The 23,718-nt window shown below is 43.8% G+C and overlaps 1 protein-coding gene across 1 annotated transcript; it reads right to left on the bottom strand.

Annotated features, from left to right (window-relative positions):
• Positions 1-8,300: 8,300 nt before the first annotated feature.
• RPTN (repetin) lies at positions 8,301-23,056 on the bottom strand. Its single transcript, XM_019955411.2, has 3 exons — positions 23,050-23,056; positions 12,602-12,759; positions 8,301-11,873 (listed from the first exon to the last, which is right to left on the bottom strand). Exons 1-3 carry the CDS (start codon positions 23,054-23,056, stop codon positions 8,301-8,303), a joined length of 3,738 nt encoding a protein of 1,245 aa, XP_019810970.2.
• Positions 23,057-23,718: the final 662 nt, after the last annotated feature.

Raw genomic sequence — 23,718 nt, 5'->3', positions numbered from 1 at the left:
GGGCTTCTTTGAGCATTCAGTCGACACATACACTTATTGGGCATGCACCATGATCAGCCAGTTTGTGTGTGTGTGTGTGTGTGTGTGTGTGTGTGTGCGCGCACGCGTGCATGCCTGCCTACCTTTCTAAATGTTACAGAAAGAAATCAGGGAATGCAGGTAACAAATTTCATTTCAAAGTACTATGTGATAAATAAAAAATACTATGTGAAAAATTAGATCAGATGGGCACTGTCTATGCCACCCTAAAGGGCTGCAAACTCTGAGTTCCTGGCCCCCTCCCTGCCATATACACACTTTATTCAGAAGCATCTTTGTTGTTCCATCATCTTTGTTAGTCCATCATCTTCAAGCCTTCTATGTTGGAAACTTGCTTCTGTCTCATTGCCTTACATGGTAAAGGAGAAGGGTAGAGTCTAAAATCATTTTGAAGCAAGCACTGTTTTTGATGTCGAGGGTACAGTGGCAAACAGGACAAACAAAATCCTTGTTCTTGTGGGCCTTAAGTTCCAATTGAGGGGAAATGACTACAAACAAGCAATATAAAAACAATGTACCAGATATGAAAAGTGCTGACAATAGCAACAAAAAGAAGAGGATGTAATTGAGAGTGATTGGAAGACTGTTCTTTTAGATTAAAAGTTAGAGAAATCTCCTCTGAGGAGGTATACTCTTTAGCTGATACCTAGATGAAATAAGACGGGAGCCACATAAATCAGTGAGATGTCCATTCCGGACCAAAAAAATTAGCTGCTCCAAATAGGAATCAGTTTATCCTACCAGAATCAAAGAAAGAAGGCCAGAATGGTTGGTGACTGTACAAGAGAGTGTTGAAAGATGAAGTCTGGAAGAGACCAAACGTAGAAAGGCCCTGGGAAAAATGTTGAATTTTATCGTCAGTGTGGGGAGAAACTGTCAAGAATTTTAAGCAGGGAAGTGACACGATGTGGTTTACATTTCACAGAGGAGTAAGGACCCCCATCAGGAAGCTACTGCTGTATTCCAGGAGAGAGATGGTGGTGATGGGGGTGTTAGGACTAGACATGGCAGTGACGGTGAATTTGGCCACACTATATTTTGAGATAGAAACAAAAGGACTTACTGATGAGTTTGATTTGGGAGAAAGGAATGATTACAACAAAGTATATACCTTAGGTTTTTGCCTGAGCTCTGTGGATGGTGCTACCGACTTACTAAAATGGGGGACATAAAAGGAGAAGCAAGTTCAATCTAGAGTTCTGTTTGGGAATGCTAAGACTGAGATGCTATTTAGATGTCCAAGTGGAAATGCCAAGTAGATTATTGGAGAATGTGTAAGCCTGGAGTTTAGGAAAGACGTTAGAGATGAAAATTGGAGAGCCTTGGAAACACTGACACATTTAAAGCCAAAGGACAAGATAAAATAGCCCATAGTTAGAGTAGAAAATAGCTCAGGAGTCAGTCCCAAGGGGAAGAAAGTTGGGCTGCAGTGAAATAAAGAACAATTTTCTGCAGGGGAATGATGTCCCTTTCTAATTTAGGTATATTTGGAGGAAGCGCTGTGAGTTATCTTTACAGTTTTCATGATTCACTCACAGTTTGAGAATAGATGGTGCTTAAGAGGGACAGTGGAGAAGGTGATGGCACCCCACTCCAGTACTCTTGGCTGGAAAATCCCATGGACCGAGGAGCCTGGTAGGCTGCAGTCCATGGGGTCACTAAGAGTCAGACACGACTGAGAGACTTCACTTTCACTTTTCACTTTCATGCATTGGAGAAAGAAATGGCAACCCACTCCAGTGTTCTTGCCTGGAGAATCCCAGGGATGGGGGATTCCTATTTGGAGCAGCTAATTTTTTTGGTCCGGAATGGGCATCTCACTGATTTATGTGGCTGCCATCTTATTTCATCTAGGTATCAGCTAAAGAGTATACCTCCTCAGAGAAGATTTCTCTAACTTTTAATCTGAAAGAACAGCCCACCAGGCTCCCCCATCCCTGGGATTCTCCAGGCAAGAACACTGGAGTGGGTTGCCATTTCCTTCTCCAATGCATGAAAGTGAAAAGTGAAAGTGAAGTCTCTCAGTCGTGTCTGACTCTTAGTGACCCCATGGACTGCAGCCTACCAGGCTCCTCGGTCCATGGGATTTTCCAGCCAAGAGTACTGGAGTGGGGTGCCATCACCTTCTCCACTGTCCCTCTTAAGCACCATCTATTCTCAAACTGTGAGTGAATCATGAAAACTGTAAAGATAACTATGGGGTCACACAGAGTCGGAGATGACTCAAGTGACTTAGCAGCAGCAGCACAAGAGGGACCGTCTTCATTTTCAGTTGAGAAAATTTGGAAGGTTGCTCTATGGTTTAGATCCAGAGAGCTGCTTTTTTTTTTTTTTTTTTTTTTTGCTGGCGGCAGAACCTACTTCTGGTTAGCCTGTAACACATTAAAATGTTTCTCCTCCCTCCTTTCACACCCTCTTAAGGGCAGACCCCCACTTCTCATCTTTGGCTTTTGGGCTCAGATTAGATAGCCCTGCAGTCTGCCATGTTCCAAGGTCTGCCTAGGCTTAGGTTGTACCTGTGATGGGGAAGTTATACAGATCAAGTTCATTAGTTCAATTCAGTCGTTCAGTCGTGTCTGACTCTTTGAGACCGCATGGACTGCAGCGTGCCAGGCTTCCCTGTCCATCACTGACTTGGAGCTTGCTCAAACTCATGTTCATGTCCATCAAGTCGGTGATGCCATCCAACCATCTCATCCTCTGTCATCCCCTTCTCCTCCTGCCTTCTATCTTTCTCAGCATCAGGGTCTTTTCCAGTGAGTCAGTTCTTTGCAACAAGTGGCCAAAATATTGGAGTTTCAGCTTCAGCATCAATTCTTCCAATGAATATTTAGGACTGATTTCTTTTAGGATTGACCGGTTGGATCTCCTTGCTGTCCAAGGGACTCTCAAGAGTTTTCTCTAACACCACAGTTCCAAAGCATCAATACTTCAGTGCTCAGCTTTCTTTGTAGTCCAACTCTCACATCCATACATGACTACTGGAAAAACCATAGCTTTGACTAGATGGACCTTTATTGGCAAAGTAATGTCTCTGCTTTTAATATGCTGTCTAGGTTGATCATAGCTTTTCTTCCAAGGAGCAAGTATCCTTTAATTTCATGGCTGCAGTCACCATCTGTAGTGATTTGGAGCCCCCCAAAATAAAGTCTGTCACTGCTTCCATTGTTTCCCCATCTATTTGCCATGAAATGATGGGACCAGATGCCATGATCTTAGTTTTCTGAGTGTTGAGTTTTAAGCCAAATTTTTCACTCTCCTCTTTCACTTTCATCAAGAGGCTCTTTAGTTCTTCTTCGCTTTCTGCCATAAGGGTGGTGTCATCTGCCTATCTGAGGTTATTGATATTTATTTTGGCAGTCTTGATTCCAGCTTGTGCTTCATCCAGTCCAGCATTTTGCATGATGTATTCTGTATATAAGTTAAATAAGCAGGATGACAATACATAGCCTTGGTGTACTCCTTTCCCAATTTGGAACCAGTCTGTTGTTCCATGTCCAGTTCTAATTGTTGCTTCTTGACCTGCATACAGATTTCTCAGGAGGCAGATGAAGTGGTTTGGTATTCCTATCTCGTAAGAATTTTCCACAGTTTGTTGTGATCCACACAGTCAAAGGCTTTGGCATAGTCAATAAAGCAGAAGTAGATGTTTTTCTGGAACTCTCTTGCTTTTTTGATGATCCAACGGATGTTGGCAATTTGATATCTGGTTCCTCTGCCTTTTTGAAATCCAGCTGGAATGTCTGGAAGTTCTCGGTTCACATACTGTTGAAGCCTGGCTTGGAGAATTTTGAGCATTACTTTACTAGTGTGTGAGATGAGTGCAATTGTGTGGTAGTTTGAACATTCTTTGGCATTGTCTTTCTTTGGGATTGGAATGAAAACTGACCTTTTCCAGTCCTGTGGCCACTGCTGAGTTTTCCAAATTTGTTGGCATATTGAGTGCAGCACTTTCATAGCACCATCTTTTAGGATTTGAAATAGCTCAACTGGAATTCCATCACCTCTACTAGCTTTGTTCATAGTGATGCTTCCTAAGGCCCACTTGACTTCGCATTCCAGGATGTCTGGCTCTAGCTGAGTGATCACAACCCATATAGTGATGATATGGGTTGTGAAGATCTTTTTTGTACAGTTCTTCTGTGTATGTTTGCCACCGCTTCTTAATATCTTCTGCTTCTGTTAGGTCCATACCATTTCTGTCCTTTATCGTGCCCATCTTTGCATGAAAAGTTCCCCTGATATCTCTAATTTTCTTGAAGAGATCTCTAGTCTTTCTCATTCTATTGTTTTCCTCTATTTCTTTGCATTGATCACTGAAGAAGGCTTTCTTATGTCTCCTTGCTATTCTTTGGAACTTTGTATTCAAATGGGTATATCTTTCCTTTTCTCCTTTTCTTTTCAGTTCTCTTCTTTTTGTAGCTATTTGTAAGGCCTCCTCAGAGAACCATTTTGCCTTTTTGCCGTTTTTTTTCTTGGGGATGGTCTTGATCCCTGTCTCCTGTACAATGTCACAAACCTCCATCCATAGTTCTTCAGGCACTCTGTCTATCAGATCTAATCCCTTGAATCTATTTGTCACTTCCACTGTATAGTCGTAAGAGATTTGATTTAGGTCATAACTGGATAGTCCAGTAGTTTTCCCTACTTTCTTCAATTTAAGTCTGAATTTGGCAATAAGGAGTTCAGTTCATGATCTCAGCCACAGTCAGCCCCTGGTTTTGTTTTTGCTGACTGTATAGAGCTTCTCCATCTTTGGCTGCAAAGAATGTAATCAGTCTGATTTCGATATTGACCATCTGGTGATGTCCATGTGTAGAGTCTTCTCTTGTGTTGTTGGAAGTGGATGTTTGCTATGACAAGTGCGTTCCCTTGGCAAAACTCTTATTAGCCTTTGCCCCGCTTCATTTTGTACTCCAAGGCCAAATTTGCCTGTTACTCCAGGTATCTCTTGACTTCCTACTTTTGCATTCTAGTCCCCTATAATGAAAAGGCCATCTCTTTTGGGTGTTGGTTCTGAAAGGTCTTGTAGGTCTTCATAGAATTGTTCAACTTCAGCGTCTTCAGTATTACTGGTTGAGGCATGCACTTGGATTACTGTGATATTGAATGGTTTGCCTTGGAAATGAACAGAGATCATTCTGTCGTTTTTGAGATTGTACCCAAGAACTGCATTTGGACTCTTTTGTTGACTATGAGACCTACACCTAACTCTGTCCTTATATTAGCTGTTTCTCTCCATCTCAAACATCTGTCCTGCCAGTTTTCCTCTCATTTTCTGCTAAGAAAACTTTGTGGCTTCTACTATTAACAGAAAGAAAGAATCCCAGATAGAAAGGCTTCATGGTAGATTTTGAGGTCCTCCATGATCTAGCTCACTTTGCCCTTTCAGCTTTGACTCTCTTTAGTGTCTATGTGTATACCTTTTGCTTCATCAAACTTTCCTGGGCTTTCCTTCATTATATTTATTGTGCTGTTTCCCAGCCTGGTTGCCTTAATCGCTCCCATTCTTTACTGTCTGGCTCACCCACTGAGAGCCTCCATGAGCCCTGAGTAGCTTCCAGACTTTGAGACCACTCACCCTGGTTTATTCTCCACCCTCTGCTTTAGCTTTCTGGGGTGAGTCTAAGTTGTGGAGAACATTTGTGAAGAAGACCCATCTTACCTATGAACAATTATGCCATTTAAATAGTAGCCAGCATATGGGCCTCCCCATTGAGCTTAAGGCCCAGGACAAGCTGTGACTTTTCTCATCCCCCTCTCTCCTAGGATCATGGCCCTAGTTTAGATGCTTTCCATAAAGCCTTTTAAAACCTTTTCAAGCAGAGCTACTCCCTTCTTGGTGTCATGACAGCAATTTTCTTGTATTTAGGACATTTTGTCTTATTTAATGGTTTTTTTTCTGTACACATATTTCTTGCTATTAGATAGGAATGTTCTCCAGGAAAGGAATTGTTGTTATGAGTTTTTATATCCTTCCTATGCTGAAGACGATCTGATAGTCCTCAGTATCCATTCTTATCTACTTCTGTGTTTCCTAGACTCCCTTATGCTAGAGTTCTAGATGTGAATTACATTTTATCAGTTAGGTGATTTTGCATGATATTTGGAAGATATTGTGATTTGGGCTATTTCTCTTGGCAAATATGGTTATGGAGTCATGGATGTTGATAGGCAATTTTGGCAGCAATGTGAGGCCACTTCTGGATTCCAGCTTTCTCATTCCTTAACTGTGGCACTGGTGATGTATTGAACCCAATAGTTCCAGAAGTTGCTTCCTATTTTTCAATGATGCAACCCATATAATTCTGGACACTAAATCCCCTTTTGATTAAAATATCCAAAGAGGTTATTTTTCCATTCACTTACTGAATAAGGATCTCATTAATTTCCTTTTTCTATTACTGCATAATAGATAGGAAAGCCCAAATAAATATTCAGTTGAATTTATTCTGAAGTCAGACTAATTTTCTCCATCTGCCTATCTATTCAACAAATGATGAGGGCCACTAAACTTCAGTGGAGGCACTAAGTGCTAAGTAGTACAAGTTTGAGTGAGATATGGTCTTATTTCCAGTTTGGTAGGGGAGAGAATTACTATAGTGTAACAAATGATATCGCAGGAATGAGTAAAAATTTAGGGGAAAGAATGCTTGGAGTATCCAGGGAAGCTGCCCATAGATGTGATATTTTAGTTGGGACACAAAGGATGCTGAGGTTTTTGCCAGACTGAAAGAGGGGGGAAGGTATTCCAGGCTGTGGAATTGTATATTAAAAATATGATTTATTGAAAGTCTATGGTACACTAAGAAAAAGTATTAAATGTTCCTTGGAGGAGTCTTTCATGAGATTAGGCTGGGTAGGTCATTTGGGTTAGATTGTGGAGGTCCTGTGTGCCATGCTAAGGGGTATGAACTTTATTCTCAGGTCACTGAAGAGAAGGGAGGTTAGGGTGGTGGAGATGGAGAAGTGGGAAGAGACTTAAGAGGTGTGGTGGATGTAGAGTTGGCAAGACTTAATGATCACTTGCAGGCTTCCCTGATGGCTCAGATGGTAAAGAATCTGCCTACAATGCAGGAGACCTGAGTCCAATCCCTGGGTCAGGAAGATCACCTAGAGAAGGAAGTGGCAACCCACTCCAGTATTCTTGCCTGGAGAATCCCATGGACAGAGGAGCTTGGTGGCCTACAGTTCATGGGGTCGCAAAGAGTCAGACATGACTGAATAACTAAGCGCACACACACACAATGATCACTTGAATATGGAGCTGAATGAGCGGAAGGAGTCAAATTTGACTCCTCTGCAGGGGAAGGAGCTGAAGACGATGTTTAGATAAGTTCCTTTTGACTCCTTGTTCTTTGTTTCATATTGATTCTTATTATTTTAAGTGCTCAGGAGCTCAAAGAACAAAGAGATCTTAAAAGTGGAGAAATGATTTCTTATCCTTGGAAAATGCCTACAAGTGAAGATAGGATGGCCCCATAGTGAAGAAAGAAAAGAGTCACTGAGGTTGATGCTCACCAATCATTTATTGGGTATTTTAATACAATTCCATAGACTTTCTCATGAAAGGTTTTCAGGCTCCAGGAGCTAGGGATCAACAGTGTTGGCTTGTTGGAATCTGCCAACAGATGACATGTTTTCTGTTTCATGTGATCAGAAACTAAAAGGCATCGAACTGGAATCAGTCCAATCAGCTCTCATGATAGCTCAGTGGCCAGTCCTGATGAGGGGTAGAGACATGGGCTTGGGGGTGCTGTGGATGTCTAGCAGCCTCTCACTGTATTTCATTTTAGTGTAGGCTATGAGGCTTGCAATTCTTGATGGTTTAGCCACAAGAGCTCTGTAAGTTCTGGTGTCCTCTCCTTGGGTTATAATGTATATCTTTAGAATGCCTTTCCTGTTTCTGAACTTTTGAGTGAAATTCTTACCTTTCAATGATCCAATCATGTCCCACCTATACAGAGAACAAACCAGGAAATGATTTAAATCCCCAAATTAATCAAAATTGGGATCTGATTATTTCACCCAATTTACCACTCAGATTTTACCCAACCAGAGCATTCTGGAATTGCTGATCAAAGAACTGAAATGCCCTAGAAGTGAATTCTAGTTCCTAAAAGCATCCTTGTGGTTAGATAGAGTAGAGGAGAGAATGAAGATACACATTTTCAATCTCTTAAGCAGAAGTAAGGATGAACTTGATGTGTAGATTTCTTCCTTGGCTTCATGTTGCTTTAGCTCTTGGTGCAATGCACAGCCTAGTGCCAAACCCCTTTCTGCTCTTGTACATAGTCATAGAGTGGATTGGGAGCAATAGTTGCCTTGATAGGGTGACTTCCACCCTGTTCTCTTCTTTGAGGCCTCCCAGCATTCTGGGTTGGATGGAAGGCCAGGTCACTGCATCTTCCTTGGGAACTTGGACTCTGGCCATCTTCATTCATATGAAATTTTTCTCTGTTGGCACATCCTTCCTGGGTCCCATGGGATTGTCGATACTGGGACTCTTGATACCTCTCTTTATCCTTATGGGTTTGCCAATCCTGTTGTTGTCGACGGTTTTGATCCTCTTCATGGGTTTGCCTGTCTTGTCTCTGACGGGTCTGCTCATCTTCGTGGGTCTGCTCATCTTCATGGGTTTGCCTGTCTCGTCGCTGACGGGTCTGCTCATCTTCACGTGTTTGCCTGTCTCGTCTCTGACCGGTCTGCTGATCCTCACGAGTCGGCCTGTCTCGTCTCTGACGGGTCTGCTCATCTTCGTGGGTCTGCCTGTCTCGTCTCTGACGGGTCTGCTCATCTTCATGGGTTTGCCTGTCTCGTCTCTGACGGGTCTGCTCATCTTCACGTGTTTGCCTGTCTCGTCTCTGACCGGTCTGCTGATCCTCACGAGTCGGCCTGTCTCGTCTCTGACGGGTCTGCTCATCTTCGTGGGTCTGCCTGTCTCGTCTCTGACGGGTCTCCTCATCTTCGTGGGTCTGCCTGTCTCGTCTCTGACGGGTCTGCTCATCTTCGTGGGTCTGCCTGTCTCGTCTCTGACGGGTCTGCTCATCTTCGTGAGTCTGCCTGTCTCGTCTCTGACGGGTCTGCTCATCTTCGTGGGTTTGCCTGTCTCGTCTCTGACGGGTCTGCTCATCTTCATGGGTTTGCCTGTCTTGTCTCTGACCGGTCTGCTGATCCTCATGAGTCTGCCTGTCTCGTCTCTGAGGGGTCTGCTTATCTTCATGGGTTTCCCTGTCCCATGTCTCACGTGGAGTTTCCTGACCCTCATGACTGTGTCTACCACAGCTTTGGTGGTCCTGCTCTTCCTCTGCCTGGTGGCTCTGCTTCTCACCATGACTCTGCCTGGTCTGGACCTGTCTGTGGCCCTGCTCACCACTGTGTGATTGCCAGTCTCTCCCGCTGTGACAGGGTGGCCTTTCTTGCTGAATTTGTGCTACTAGTTTGTGTTGGCTGTCCTCTTCGGACTCCCATGCCTGGCGACTGTTCTGCTGCCCTTCCCTAGTCTGGAATCTCTGTCCCTGATTTCGGTTTACTTCCTGTCCTTGAGTATATTGACTTGGTCTTCCTGGCCTTCCTGATTGCTCAACATGTGAGTCTCTGCTTGCTCCCTCGCTCCCTTGGAAGCACCTATTTTGCCTAGTTTCCCCAGTCTCTGACTGACCGTATTGAGAGTTCACACCTTGTCTGTCTGTCTGACTATATCGAGTGCTCAGGCCATGTCTGTCTGTCTCATCATAGTGGGAACTCTGGCCTTGTCTGTCTGTCTGCCCATAGTGAGAGCTCAGGCCTTGTCTATCTGTCTGCCCATACTGAGAGCTCAGACCTTGTCTGTCTGTCTGACCATAGTGAGAGCTCAGGCCTTGTCTATCTGTCTGATCATAGTGAGATCTTTGGCCTTGTCTGTCTGTCTGACCATAGTGAGAGCTCAGGCCTTGTCTATCTGTCTCATCATAGTGGAAACTCTGGCCTTGCCTGTCTGTCTGACCATACTGAGAGCTCAGACCTTGTCTGTCTGTCTGACCATAGTGAGAGCTCAGGTCTTGTCTGTCTGTCTCATCATAGTGGCAACTCTGGCCTTGTCTGTCTGTCTGACCATACTGAGAGCTCAGGCCTTGTCTGTCTGTCTGACCATAGTGAGAGCTCAGGCCTTGTCCGTCTGTCTCATCATAGTGGGAACTCTGGCCTTGTCTGTCTGTCTGACCATACTGAGAGCTCAGACCTTGTCTGTCTGTCTGACCATAGTGAGAGCTCAGGCCTTGTCTGTCTGTCTCATCATAGTGGCAACTCTGGCCTTGTCTGTCTGTCTGACCATACTGAGAGCTCAGGCCTTGTCTGTCTGTCTGACCATAGTGAGAGCTCAGGCCTTGTCTGTCTGTCTCATCATAGTGGGAACTCTGGCCTTGTCTGTCTGTCTGACCATACTGAGAGCTCAGACCTTGTCTGTCTGTCTGACCATAGTGAGAGCTCAGGTCTTGTCTGTCTGTCTCATCATAGTGGGAACTCTGGCCTTGTCTGTCTGTCTGACCATACTGAGAGCTCAGGCCTTGTCTGTCTGTCTGACCATAGTGAGAGCTCAGGCCTTGTCTGTCTGTCTCATCATAGTGGGAACTCTGGCCTTGTCTGTCTGTCTGACCATACTGAGAGCTCAGACCTTGTCTGTCTGTCTGATCATAGTGAGATCTTTGGCCTTGTCTGTCCATTCGACCATATTGAGAGCTCAGGCCTTGTCTGTCTGTCTGCCCGTAGTGAGAGCTCAGGCCTTGTCTATCCATCTGACCATACTGAGAGCTCAGGCCTTGTCTGTCTGTCTGATCATAGTGAGATCTTTGGCCTTGTCTGTCCATCTGCCCATAGTGAGAGCTCAGGCCTTGTCTGTCTGTCTGACCATAGTGAGAGCTCAGGCCTTGTCTGTCTGTCTGACCATAGTGAGAGCTCAGGCCTTGTCTGTCTGTCTGACCATATTGAGAGCTCAGGCCTTGTCTGTCTGTCTGACCATAGTGAGAGCTCTGGCCTTGTCTGTCTGTCTGACCATAATGGTAACTCTGGCCTTGTCTGTCTGGCCTTGTCTGGCTACAGTGAGCGCTCAGACCTTGTCTGTCTGTCTGGCCATAGTGGGACTCCAATTCTTGCCTATTTCTCTGACCATAGCCTGATTCTTGACCCAGCCTTCCAGACTGTTCATTATAAGAGCCCGATTCCTGTTGGTTTGTGTGGCTATACTGAGGATCCTCTCTAAGTCTTCCAGACTGGCCATAGCTTGACTGTTGTCCAAGCCTATCAGATTGTCCACAATGAGAATCTTGAAGTTGTTTCTCATACTGATTTAGGGCAAAGACATAGCCTTGTCTTTCAGGATTGCCACTGCCAGATTTATTACTCAGTCTTTGACCAGAGCTGGAGTCCTGACCCTGTCTCTCAGTCTGACCGTAGTGGGAGTCCCTGTCTTGTCCCTCAGACTGACCGTAGTGAGAGTCCCTGTCTAGTCTCTCTGACTGACTGTAGCGAGAGTCCCTGTCTTGTCTCTCAGATTGATCTTGGTGGGTATCCTGGCTTTGTTTCTCAGACTGACTGTGGCAGGAATCCTGCCTTTCTCCCTCGTGTCTCTTCCTGTGTTGTCTGCCTGTATTTGTTGGAAATGTATGGCCTTGTGTTCCCTCCTGCTTCCTTTCTTGCTGAGAGGTTCTATCTCCATATGATTCATTATCCAGCCTATGATAGCAGGCTTGGGCCAACTGGAACACCATCAGGAGATATTCATGAAAATCAACATGCTCGTTTCTGTTTCTATCCAAGAGGCTCAAGATGGTTTCCACAGTCTCTGGGTCATTTGGTCTCTGTGCAAAGGTAAAACAAGCAAAAAAATCAGATGTTCTCCTTTGGATAGTGTCAGTATCTGTGCCCCAGTCCATTTAGTCCTGCATAAACCTTCGATTGAGAAACCACTAATCTAAAGTGGCCTATGCTTGGTTCTAGTCTTTGATAAGCTGGTTCTCAGAATCTCATCCCTTGCTGGACCAATGGGAGCATAACAGTAGGGATAGATACACTTATTTAAAATCAGCTTCATTAATAATTACTTTGAATCATTTGAGGAAGCTATCCCATTCCACCCCATGCTATGTTGTATTGTTTGTTCATCTGGTTTTTCTAACCACACTGTGAGATCCTGGAGGGAGGGGAAGCTGGTTTTATTCATGTTTGTATCCCCAGTGCCCAGAATGGTGGTATGTAGTAGATGTTCAGTGACTCTTTACTGAACAAATAAATGAATGAGATGTGTGGACAACACTTAAATATGGAAATCAAGATACAAATCTCAGATTTTCTCCTGAGAAATGATTTCCAGCCTGAGCTGTACTCCCTCTTGTTTGAACAAAAATACAAGGAGGTGTGTGTGTGTGTGTGTGTGTGTGCTGGAAGAGAACTACTAAGGAGCTGCCTGAAATTCTTTTAGTTACAGGGTAGATCATGAACAAATAAAACAAAAAGCATGACGTTCTAAAGGCAGGTGTCAGTGTAATTCACACTTGTCTCCATGGGGCTCAAAGTCTGAGCATCTTACCCGGAGGATGTCTCCAAACTCAGCCAAGAGCAGCTGCTTCAACTCCTCCTTGCATAGTGAGGTGGAGTCCCCATTCTCTTTGGCATATTTCTGGAACACTCTAATCACGGTGAGTATGCTGTTCAGGAGTTCGGTCATTTTGGCAAAGATGAAGGAACCTAAAAGAAGAAACATTATATTGTCTGTATTTACAATGAAGACCAGGAGACAGCATTTCCAGAGGAAAAGTGGCCCCTTTTGGTCAGAGAAAAAAGTTTAAGAAATGACAGAGCTCATTGTTAGCTATACTCTTCACTCTCTTTGACCACAGTCAGACTCCAAATATCATGTGTTCAATGGAATAAAGGTGAAAACTATGTGTCCCCTGCTATAAAAAGAGACGATATCCTAGAATACAAAATGTTATAGGGATTTTGTATGCTCTGTCTTCTACTTCACATGGGACTTGCTTGATTGAAACGCTCATATTAGAACGAAAAAGAAGGGAGATCAGGAAGGCCGTAGAGGTAGGGCCAGAAGCCAGTATGATAAGGCACAATTTTCTACCAAAGACCAGCACACTGAAGAGGGCACTCAATAGATTCTTCTGAATAGGACTCAGTCTTCTAATGAGTTTCACTTAGGTGGGGAAGAAGGCTAGAGGTCTCTTGCCATTTGCCAAGGAAGCTTTCTGAGAGACTAAATTCCAGCAAGTGCTTCTGGCCTGGATAGTCATGTTGGAATATTATAAATATATTGCAAGTAGAATAAGTGGATACAAAAACTGTTCTAGATAAAAATAGCAAGCTAAATTAACTGCATAGATGAGAAGAAATACGTACAGTCAGATAGGTTTACATAGCCATGTTGGGAGGCTGGAGTCTTTTGTAGCCTCCATCTCAATATTTCTTCTATGATGTAAAAATTCTAGTTACTGAGTTTGCAGGCCTCTAGACTGAAGTCCTAACTGCAAAGCACACTAGATTTCCAAAAGCATGCCACTGATGCCTCTAGGGATAAGTGACAAATGATGAATTGCAGGACACAAGCAGAGTCCCTTATGGCAGTTCATTGCAGTGAGACTTGAATATTATTGTGGTCCCATGGTCTGGGGCCTTGGCCCTAATGAGCCCTAAACTCTTGGGTCTGGCCTAACTTGCACAAAAGGGAAATGCTCCACTATGGGCGACTAATTTATCCATCAAGAGTTCTAGTCCTTTATTTTGGGATGCCTAGGACACACAGAAACAATGGCATGTGTATTTTACGGACTCAGAAGTACATCCCTCCCGCCATCCCCCTGAGCTATCATATTCTCAGATAGAGGCAAAAAAGGAAGCAGGAAGGTACCCACAGCCACAGGGTACCTCCCCAGCCCAGCACATCACAGCCCCTACCAAGAGGCTCTTGGATTCTGCTGTTGCTTCCCCATGCATGTCTTACCTGCTTGAGGAGGTATCAACAGAGGATTCAGAAGCCGGAGAGGATACTGGACACCTGCAAACCCATCCTATTTATAGGGGTTTTAATTGTCCTACTAGACCATCCCAGGAGACACCCATTCTATGGCAGAACCTGAATCACTCTGGGCCCAGCCCAGCTTGACCTCTCCCTCTGCAAACCGTTTGATTTATTTACTTCCCCCATTTACTCATGAACCTGTTGGCATCACAATAAGTGACACTGTTCAAGTCTTGGCCCCATTAATTAGGGGAGTGTATGTGTAGGCATGCATGCAGCTGCTGCTGCTGCTGCTAAGTTGCTTCAGTCGTGTCCGACTCTGTGCGACCCCATAGATGGCAGCCCACCAGGCTCCCCTGTCCCTGGGATTCTCCAGGCAAGAACGCTGGAGTGGGTTGCCATTTACTTCTCCAATCATGCCTGCAGCAGGGGTCCCAAAAGACAGAGGCATGGGCCAAATACATCCTTAGCATGTGTCACTTATCGAGACTAATGCAAGGCAACAGTCAATCATACCAAAGAAGGATACTAATCAGGTCACGGCACAAAAATCTGTCAAAGCAGAGACTAGAGAGTCTAGGTGGAGAGCCAGGACATAATTATTGGAAGAGATTTGTTTCGGTTTGTTTTGCTAATGTTGGGGTGTGTGTGTGTGTGTGTGTGTGTGTGTGCGTGCATGCTCGGTCATGTCTGACTCTTTTCAACCCCATGGACTGTAGCTGCCAGGCTCCTCTGTCCATGGCATTTTCCAGGCAAGAACGTAGGAGACAGTATCATCCTCCTTCTCCAGGGTATCATCTTGACCCAAGGATTGAGCCCATGTCTCCTGCATTGGCAGGCAGATTCTTTACCACTGTGCCACCTGGGAAGCCCAGTGGAAGTGGATATGCGTATTTTAATCTATTGATCTATTTTTAATATTTTTTACATTTCTGTTTTTTTAAATTATTTATCTATTTTAGACTGTGCTGGGTCTTCATTGCTGTGCATAGGCTTTCTCTAGTTGCTGTGCGTGGGGGCTTCTCTTTGTTACGGTGCCCTGGCTTCTCACTGTGGTGTCTTCTCTTGTGGTGCCATGGGCTCTGGGTGCTTGGGCTTCAGTAGTTGTGGTACATGGGCTTAGTTGCTCTGCAACATGTGGGATCTTCCTGACCAGGGATCAAGTCTGTGCCCATGCACCGGCAGGTGGCTTCTTAACCACTGGACCACCAGGGTAGTCCCTTTTTAAATTTTTTCATTTAACAGCTCTGGAGGCTAGAGGGAGAATTAGATATATGACCAATTCTGGAATGGAGGGGTGTGATGATGGTGGAGCTGCCGCCACTGGATACTTTTAAGTTCTTGCTAAAAAGTTAGAATTGAAGGACAATGTGGAAGTTCATGGTATCTGTGAATAGAGCCACTTGTCAGAGACCTGAGTCTCTGTTCTCCATCTCTGCACCTGTGACATGCCAGCAATGTCTCAAAACAGGAGATTCTTAGTAAATATTTATGGGGTAAATGAACTATTGAATTATGGAGGCATTTGAAAATCTTGTGTAAAAAAGAAATTTAGATTTACCCCTCCTTTCTAATTTGTCTAACATATAGATCCGTGGTTGGACTTTTTCTTAGGTATCTGTACATCAATCAGTTTTCAGTGATGACACTTGCTATTATTCACTGTGTGCTCAGGATTCTGAAAAGGAATCACAAAAGAACAGAGATATTTTGGTCCAGTTCTAGTAAAGTACCTTCACATATGGAAGGATTTTGAGCACAAGTAGCAAGACAGGAGAAGTGCTGAGTGTTAGCAACCCCAGGAGCATATGGAATTGTCATGGGCTGAGCCTAGGCTTCCCTTAGAAGGTGGGGGTTTATGTTGTTCCTTGAAGATTCAGGTGGGCATGAGAAAATGGAGACATCCTGGTGGGAGAAGGGAAAGACCAAAGGTACAAAGGTGAGAATTCATAGGGTGTGTTTGGGTTAGAGTGAGTTGGTGAGTCTGGCTAGAGCAGAGGGTATACAGAAGAGTAGAATTACAGAATTTTGGATCTGAAAGGAAATATAGTCTTAGCCTCCTAGTTTTACAGATGAGGAAACTAAGATCCAGATAGACTGAGTGACTTTGCCAAGGGTCTCACAGGGCTTTGGCTAAAGCCAGGCCTGGAATCCTCATTCCCTTACCCAGCTCAATGGCAAAGTCACTCAGTCTATATGCTTTCTTACACGTTCTCTGAGGCAGCTTTGGAGCCTGCTTTCAGGTTTATTTTGATGAGAAATGGGGAGCAGGGAACATTTTAGTTAAGAAAGTGACATGATCAAAACATTGTTTGAGGGAAGGTGGTCAGTTAACCTGACTGTGATGGGGTTGCCGGCTGTCTCCCTCTAGACTGTGCTGTCCAGGATGGATTGGAAAGAGGAATATCCAAGAAGGGAGACCAGTAGGAGTTTACTGTATGAACCATGTGGGAAGTGATAAGGGCTTTGACCTGGATGCAGAGGTTCAAAATGATAGGGAGGTAGCAGATGATAGGAGAAGAGGGTAGAAGAAGGAGAACAGGACATTAGAGGATGAGATGGCTGGATGGCATCACTGATGCACTGGACATGAACTTGGGCAAACTCCAGGAGATGGTGAGGGTCAGAGAGGCCTGGCATGCTGCAGTCCATGGGGTTGCGAAGAGTCAGACGTGACTGGGCAACTGAACAATGACAACAGCAACAGCAAATGATAGAAGGAAAGACAGGATTTGGGGACATTAGATAAGGGCAGGGAAGGTGGAGAACTCACGGAGCTCCAAATCTTCAAGCCTGTGTAACTGGGAGAACCGGGGGGTACTAAAGAAATGTGACTTCTGAAGTGGGCTGAGCAGGGTGGAAGATTCCGCTCCTCCACTGTCATTCCTGCACCCTCTGCTGTTGGAGTTCTTGCAGAGCTGGTCACTACTTTAATATTGAGAGCTGGGTCATGTAAATATTCTCCTTCTGCTTTTGTGTCTCAACTTATGAGTTATGTCTCTTCTAATACGTCTATTAGAACCAAAAACCTAGAGAAGTTTTGGTGACCCCAGAGATAAGTAAAGGGAGTAGAAGTGAAGTGAATAGGGGCTAAAGACAACAGCTACTGTGACAGAAAGAGGCTCCTCTCTGTTGGCGTCTTCCAGGGCTCCCTAGGAACTGTTTCTTCGGGTTAGATAAAGAGTTCTCTGCCTGATGTAGTCGAGAGAAAGATTATGTTCTTAACAGTAGGATCTGCTATGCCTGCACGCACTTAACACTTAGGAAGTTCCTATAAGACAAGCAGAGAATTGTTTATGTTGCTCAATGACTTAATCAGTGGGGATTTGTGAGAATATGGAGGGCCATTTTGTAGGCATTGAGATAAAAGACACAGTCTTTGTCCTTAAGTGAACTTTCAATCTCACTGAAGGATGGGAAACACAGGCTCCTTCTCTGCAGTAAAATTGCTCCTGTCATTGATAAGAGTATTGAGAGAGGTTAATTAGAGGGAAAAAAGAAGAATTCAGGGGCTAGAAATAGCACATATTTGAAGAAATCATGGAACAGACTAAGTCATTTGGGGCAAATCACTTAATCTCTTGGTCTTGAGTTTCTTTGTCTACTAGAGGAGAGTGTTGGACTGATCTCTAAACTTTTTTTGTGGCATTAGCATTCTAAGATGCTGTGATTGCAGTTTTAGGATTAGTAGGGTCTTCAGAGGTTATGGCAATCCACTCCAGTACTATTGCCTGGAAAATCCCATGGACAGAGGAGCCTGGTAGGGCCTCAAAGAGTCAGACACGACTGAGCGACTTCACTTTTACTTTTCTTTCAGAGGTTTTATTTTAACTTTACTCTGTTCATGAATTTGATAAAGGGCTAAGAACTTTGTGTTCCTCAGTCTTCCTCTGTGGAGAACCAGAGGACAATTATGGTGTTCTGTTACTTAGTGTTGTAAATGGCATGAGGAACAATGCTGTTTTTATTCATTGTTTTTTAATATGTTTTGCTTCTTTTATTTAAATTCATGTTGGAATGTTGACATATTGTCTCAAAGGCAAGACAAGCAGAGAACTATTTGAATTTCAAGACAAGCAGAGAACTAATAAATTTAAACTGCAATTTATTGTGCTAGGTTCTATGTTAAGCATTTCTTATATGATGTCTTGTTTAATTCTACAACAACTCCATGAGGCAGGGATTATTATCAGTTTTCAAAAAAGATAGCTGAGATTCAGAGAGGGATAAATAATTTGCTTAAGGTCATGCAGCTTCTTCTTATTCGGAAGCCCTTCTTGGCAATCTCTGTGTAACAATGTTTCCATTGGAACAGGACTTTGTCTACTCTCCAAAGAGAGACATAGCTTTCCACAAAAGCTGAAGTGGGTAAGAACAAAGTAACTTCTTAATGACATGCTATGAAGGAATCCAGCCTTGAAAGGGGAACCTCCTGATGCTTAACCAGTCAAATATTTATTTTCCTATGCTTCTCCAGTTCCTAAATCATACTGCACTGCAGGAGCTTGTAATCTATTGGGGGAGACAAGATGGACGCTTATATTACACAGAAAAAGTATCCTTCTGCCTTTATAATAGACGGAATGGGATGGAAGAAGTTTCTCCAGTTGCCCCTTTCCTACAGCTTGTGACCCTATTGGAAGCCTTTCGTTTCCATTTCTTTGGGATGCAGAAGTGCCCTGTGGGTGTGTCAGGTACTATTTTGAGCTAATAGAGTTTTTCAGGGAGTCTCCTTGTCCTATTTTAATCAAATCATTAAGGATAATTATCATGGAACTCTTAGACTTCCTTTTTCCTTCTGCTGAGATGTTGGGTGCATATTTAATGAGATGAAATCTACAAGATGTGGAGGACGACTGTTCATATTACAAAGGAAGGCCCCTCCATTCCTGCTTAGCCCTTTGGCATTAAGCCAGTAGATAAACTGCAGATGGGGCAAATGAATACCTCCCCACGGAGAGGAGAGGGACTAATTAATAGACATAAAACTCTTTGAGATTTCTTGATATTGAAAGGTCATTTATTATCATCTGTATAAATAAGTTCTCATTTAAAAATCTTTCCTGGCAGATGAATTACCCTTCTGTTAATTACAGGCCATTTCCCCTATTAGTGACATCTGTGAGAGTCAGTGGTTTTTTAAGATAACACTAGCCTCAGCTAGTGAGAAGGCAATGGCACCCCACTCCAGTACTCTTGCCTGGAAAATCCCATTGACGGAGGAGCCTGGTAGGCTGCAGTCCATGGAGTCACTAGGAGTCAGACACAACTGAGCAACTTCACTTTCACTTTTCGTTTTTTCATGCATTAGAGAAGGAAATGTCAACTCACTTCAGTGTTCTTGCCTGGAGAATCCCAGGGACGGGGAAGCCTGGTGGGCTGCTGTCTATGGGGTCACACAGAGTCGGACATGACTGAAGCAACTTGGCAGCAGCAGCCTCAGCAATATTTCCACCGTCAGAAAATGTGTTATGAGTCAAAGGAAGGAGGTCTAGGGTTCCTGGGGGTCTAATGCACAGGATTTAGTCTAGAGCTGGGCTCCCACATCGCTAGCTAGTAGCCTAGCCTTCTCTTTTACTATAGTATTTGTTTTTGGATATAAGATCCCATCATTCAATGTCTCAGGTCATATTTTCCCCCAATGAAATGAGCTAGAAAGTGTCAGAAGCCACTGCTGAGCACAACCCATGGCATTTTAGTTACTTCCTAGGTCATGTTTAATAATGCCACAGGCCAAAACAGATGTCTTCAAAGTTGGCCACATGTGGCAGAATTTGGATCATTTAGGTCAGGTTTCTAAGGGTTTTTTTTCTTCCCCCTTCATTGAAGAGCTTTATTAGGATGTAATTAAATTCACACACCATACAACTTACCTATTTCAAGTGTATAGCTCAATGTTTTTTAGTACTATGCGACCATCACTAAAATCTAGTTTTAGAATATTTTCATTACTTCTAAGGAAACTGTGTCCATTAGTAGTCATTCCCTGTTTTGCACTCTTCCATATCATGACAACCATTGATCTACTTTCTATCTCTACAGATTTGTCTGTTCTGGAAATTTCATATTAATGGAATCATACAATATGTGGCTTTTTATAACTGGCTTCTTTCACTTAGCATGTTTTCAAGTATCATCCATGTTGGAACATGAATTAGCACTTCATTCCTTTTTAAGGCTAATGTTCCACTGTATGAATAGTCTGCATTTTGTTTATCCATCCATCTGTTGATAGGCATCTAGGTTGTTTCTTCCCTTTGACAATTATAAATAATGCTGCTGTGAACATTTTGTGTAAAAGTGTTTGTGTGGACATGTGTTTTCAGTTCTTTTGGGTGTGCATCTTAAGGTGGGGTTGCAGGGTCGTATGATAACTGTGTGTTTAACTTTTTGAGGAACTATCAAACCATTTTGAGTTGTTTTTTACAGAACTTTCTAGAGAGAGATTGTTGATTTAAAGGTCTTGGCTTGAAGATGCCAACAGGATAAGCCAGCTTGGCTGAGGTACACCTAGGCAGAGGCAAGTGATTCAAGTTAACTGCTAAGGCTCTGCAACTCCCAGGTGTCTTGTGCAACCTTGCAACCCAGCAGCCTCCAAAGAACCCACAGTAGTACATGCCTGATAAAAATTTGTTAACCAAAAGAATGAATGTGTCCTGAGGTAAAGTGGGAGTGGAGGAAATGGGGTGGGGAAGGTAGGTAAACATATTTTCTGTGACATGTCAATCATACTTTAGGCATTACTAGCAGTTCCTTTGGGGTCCCCTCAGTGTTTTCAGTTCCCCACCCCTTCCCTTCCACCCCTTGAGTCAACTCCATCGGGATGGGAAGAGATGAGTTTGGAGAACCTGTGTATATAGAAATCAGTACTCAGGCATTTTCCTATTTTGCCTTGAAGAATAGTCAGCTCTCTTCCAGATTTAATTTTTTAAGACTTTGCATATATTTGATAACATATAGTAGTTGTCTTTCTCAGTCTGACATGTCACTAATCATAATAATAATTTTCCCTGTAGCTTTTTCTGTTCCCTCACCTTGGTGCCTCAGTGAGCCCTTGGACTGAGAATTGGAGGCCCAGGGTTCTCATCAGCACCCCATACTCACTTTTGCTATGAACTTGGAAGAGACGTTTCCATTTGGTGACTCAGTTTCCTTATTTATACACAAAGAGGTGGGGAGGTTGGAAGCTGTGAGTGGGTGAACTGGATATCTTCCCACCTCTGCAAGACTGCTCCCTCAGGTCTCTTTGCAGTCTCAGATCTGTCCCAACTCCCTGTCTCTCTCTGCCTCCCCTCCATTCCTGCCGCTGCTCAGGGGAGGAGCTCGTTACTGTTTGCTAGGACTGTTGTGTAGCTATCAACACATCTTCTTGCCTTCAGTCTCCCTTTCTAACTTATTTTTCAACATGATCCCTAGAGTGATTTTCTGTTCTCAAGAAGGCTTACAGTTTTTCAAAAGAATAAATGGTTATGATTTTTCCATCAGAATCAAATCCAAGATTGCTAACATGCTCTTGGAGGCCCTCCATGGCAAGCAGATCTCTGTGGTTTCACATAGTCTGACTTCTTTCTAACCACAAGGGACTTTTGATATTCTCTCACTAAATCCTGCACTTTCCCTTTGTCTGTCTTTATTCACACTGCTCCCTGTTCCTATCTATCAAAGTGTTGCCTATTTTAAACACATTTAAATACTTACCTTTTTTATAAAAAAATTTCCAAGTCTTCCTCATCAGCACTCTCTTTTCTGTCCCCTCCCCCCACATTGTTGCCCTTTCAGGGTGTCTTCAGGGTTCTCTTTGGTATTCTGTAGATATAGTTTGCCCTGTCTGTTATATCATTAGACTTTGAGCTCTATGAGGGACAAGATGGCCCGGTAATCCCTCTGTGTGTCTCCCACAAAGTCTGCTTTGCCATCACAAGAGCAGTGTTGTTTAAGTATGAGACTGGATGCCTTTCTCTGGCTCCTGCGCACCAGGTAGAGTAGGATTTTGAAACATACAGTTGAACCCTAATTCATCATTCTCTTTTAGCACGTTCTGCTGTTTCCCATGTGTAGTTCTTCTCTCTGAATTAGATAATGAATTTCTGAGGGCAGAGACCTTGGGTTCCCTTCCTCCGATGCCTCCCATGTGCCCTGCCACAGTGCTAGACCCCAACATGTGGCTGAATGGATGACTTTCCCCCTCTACAGGTCTGTGCTCCATGGGGAGTTCTGATTTGGGATTTAGAGCTTGTTTGTGGTTTGACTCTTTGGGGTGAAGAGAATATTTTGTGAAAATTATAGCTCCTTACAGAGCATGGAGCAGGTAGATGGGTTTGGAAGCCCACAGGGGTAGGCTCTGATAAATTCAGAAGGTCTGGAAATGACAAAGGACTTACACAGGGAAATAACAGAAGAACAGTTTTAGTTTCCTTAGAAATAGCTAGATACTATGGTTTCCAGCTGGGAAGGTGGGGTCAGTCTGAGGCACAGCCCAGGAGCACAGCTCTCCTCAGTAGATGAGCGCCTCTGTGACACTGGGCAGCGTGTGCATGGGGAGCTCTGGAGTAGGGAATCTGAAAGCAGTATTGCGTGAGAGTCAGACTCATCAGGCCTCCAGAGGTCATCTTGCCTTATGTCTGCCACATGTGTTCAATGCCCAGGTCATCCTTGGCAGGTACCAATCCTAAAGCTCCCTACAGGGGCAGATTTCCCACTGTCTCCAAGAAACTCTTGCCTGAGTCCCATTCCTGCAGCTGTCGGGAGCAGTAGGGTGCTGGATCAGTGCGAAGAGAAAAGCAGGTGGTTGAAGGAAGTTATTGCAAAGGCTTCAGTAAAGGGGGGAATCCTTATGAGACTTTTGCCAGCAGAGCACAGAGAGAGTATTAGAAGTCACTAGGGGATGACCTAGGGCTTTCTTTGGTGGAGATTATTTGGAAGTTGGGAGGGATGCTGTCCCCAATCCACTGTGATTTATTACTTAGTCCCCAAAGTAAGGGCAGTTGACACTTGAATAATATACCTACCTGTCATGTCCGCCTAACAAATTCTTAACATAGTTAGGAAACAATGAAGGAAAGATGGAGGGGTTAGAGACCAAGTTTGAATTTTCTTCATTGACTGATTCATTCATTCATCATCTTGACAAATGTTCAGTAAGGAGGATAGACCCATTAACAATAAAAAAGGATTCTAAGGAGAGGTTATGGCAGAGCTGGGGGCCAGGGTTGGGAGAGGAGCAACATTTCATCATCATTAATTCTTCCCATAGAGATACGGATTGACATATACACGCTACTATATATCAGATAGGTTACTGATAAAGACCTACTGTAGAGCATAGGGAACTCTGCTCAGTACTCTGTAATGACCTCTGTGGGGGAAAAAAATCCAGAAAAGAGTGAATATATGTATAACCTTTCACTATGCTGTACACCTGAAACTAACACAGCATTATAAATAAACTGTACTCCAATAAAAATGTAAAAAAATTCTTCCCCTGCAGCGGGATTAGCCTAGACAAGCTCTGTCTCTCTCTTGGCTCAGCATCTTTGCCCCAGCAGCCTCCCACCCTTTTGTGTGCCCCAGCCATGACTTGGCTCAATTACCACACCACTGTGCCATTAGAGTTCTGCCTAATCACCCCCCTTTCATCTCCAACGTCTTTATTGTGGTCACAGATGCTCTACGTGGCC

The sequence above is a fragment of the Bos indicus genome, chromosome 3, assembly GCF_029378745.1.
Source record: "Bos indicus isolate NIAB-ARS_2022 breed Sahiwal x Tharparkar chromosome 3, NIAB-ARS_B.indTharparkar_mat_pri_1.0, whole genome shotgun sequence".
NCBI lineage: Eukaryota > Metazoa > Chordata > Mammalia > Artiodactyla > Bovidae > Bos > Bos indicus.
The sequence above is the reverse complement of the archived record's forward strand: the minus strand, read 5'-3'. Positions and strand labels throughout refer to the sequence as shown.

Coding starts and splice junctions, on each gene's coding strand:
- RPTN (XM_019955411.2), bottom strand. Junction 11,874..12,601: donor AGTTTGGAGACATCCTCCGG/GTAAGATGCTCA, acceptor ACCTTTGCACAG/AGACCAAATGACCCAGAGAC.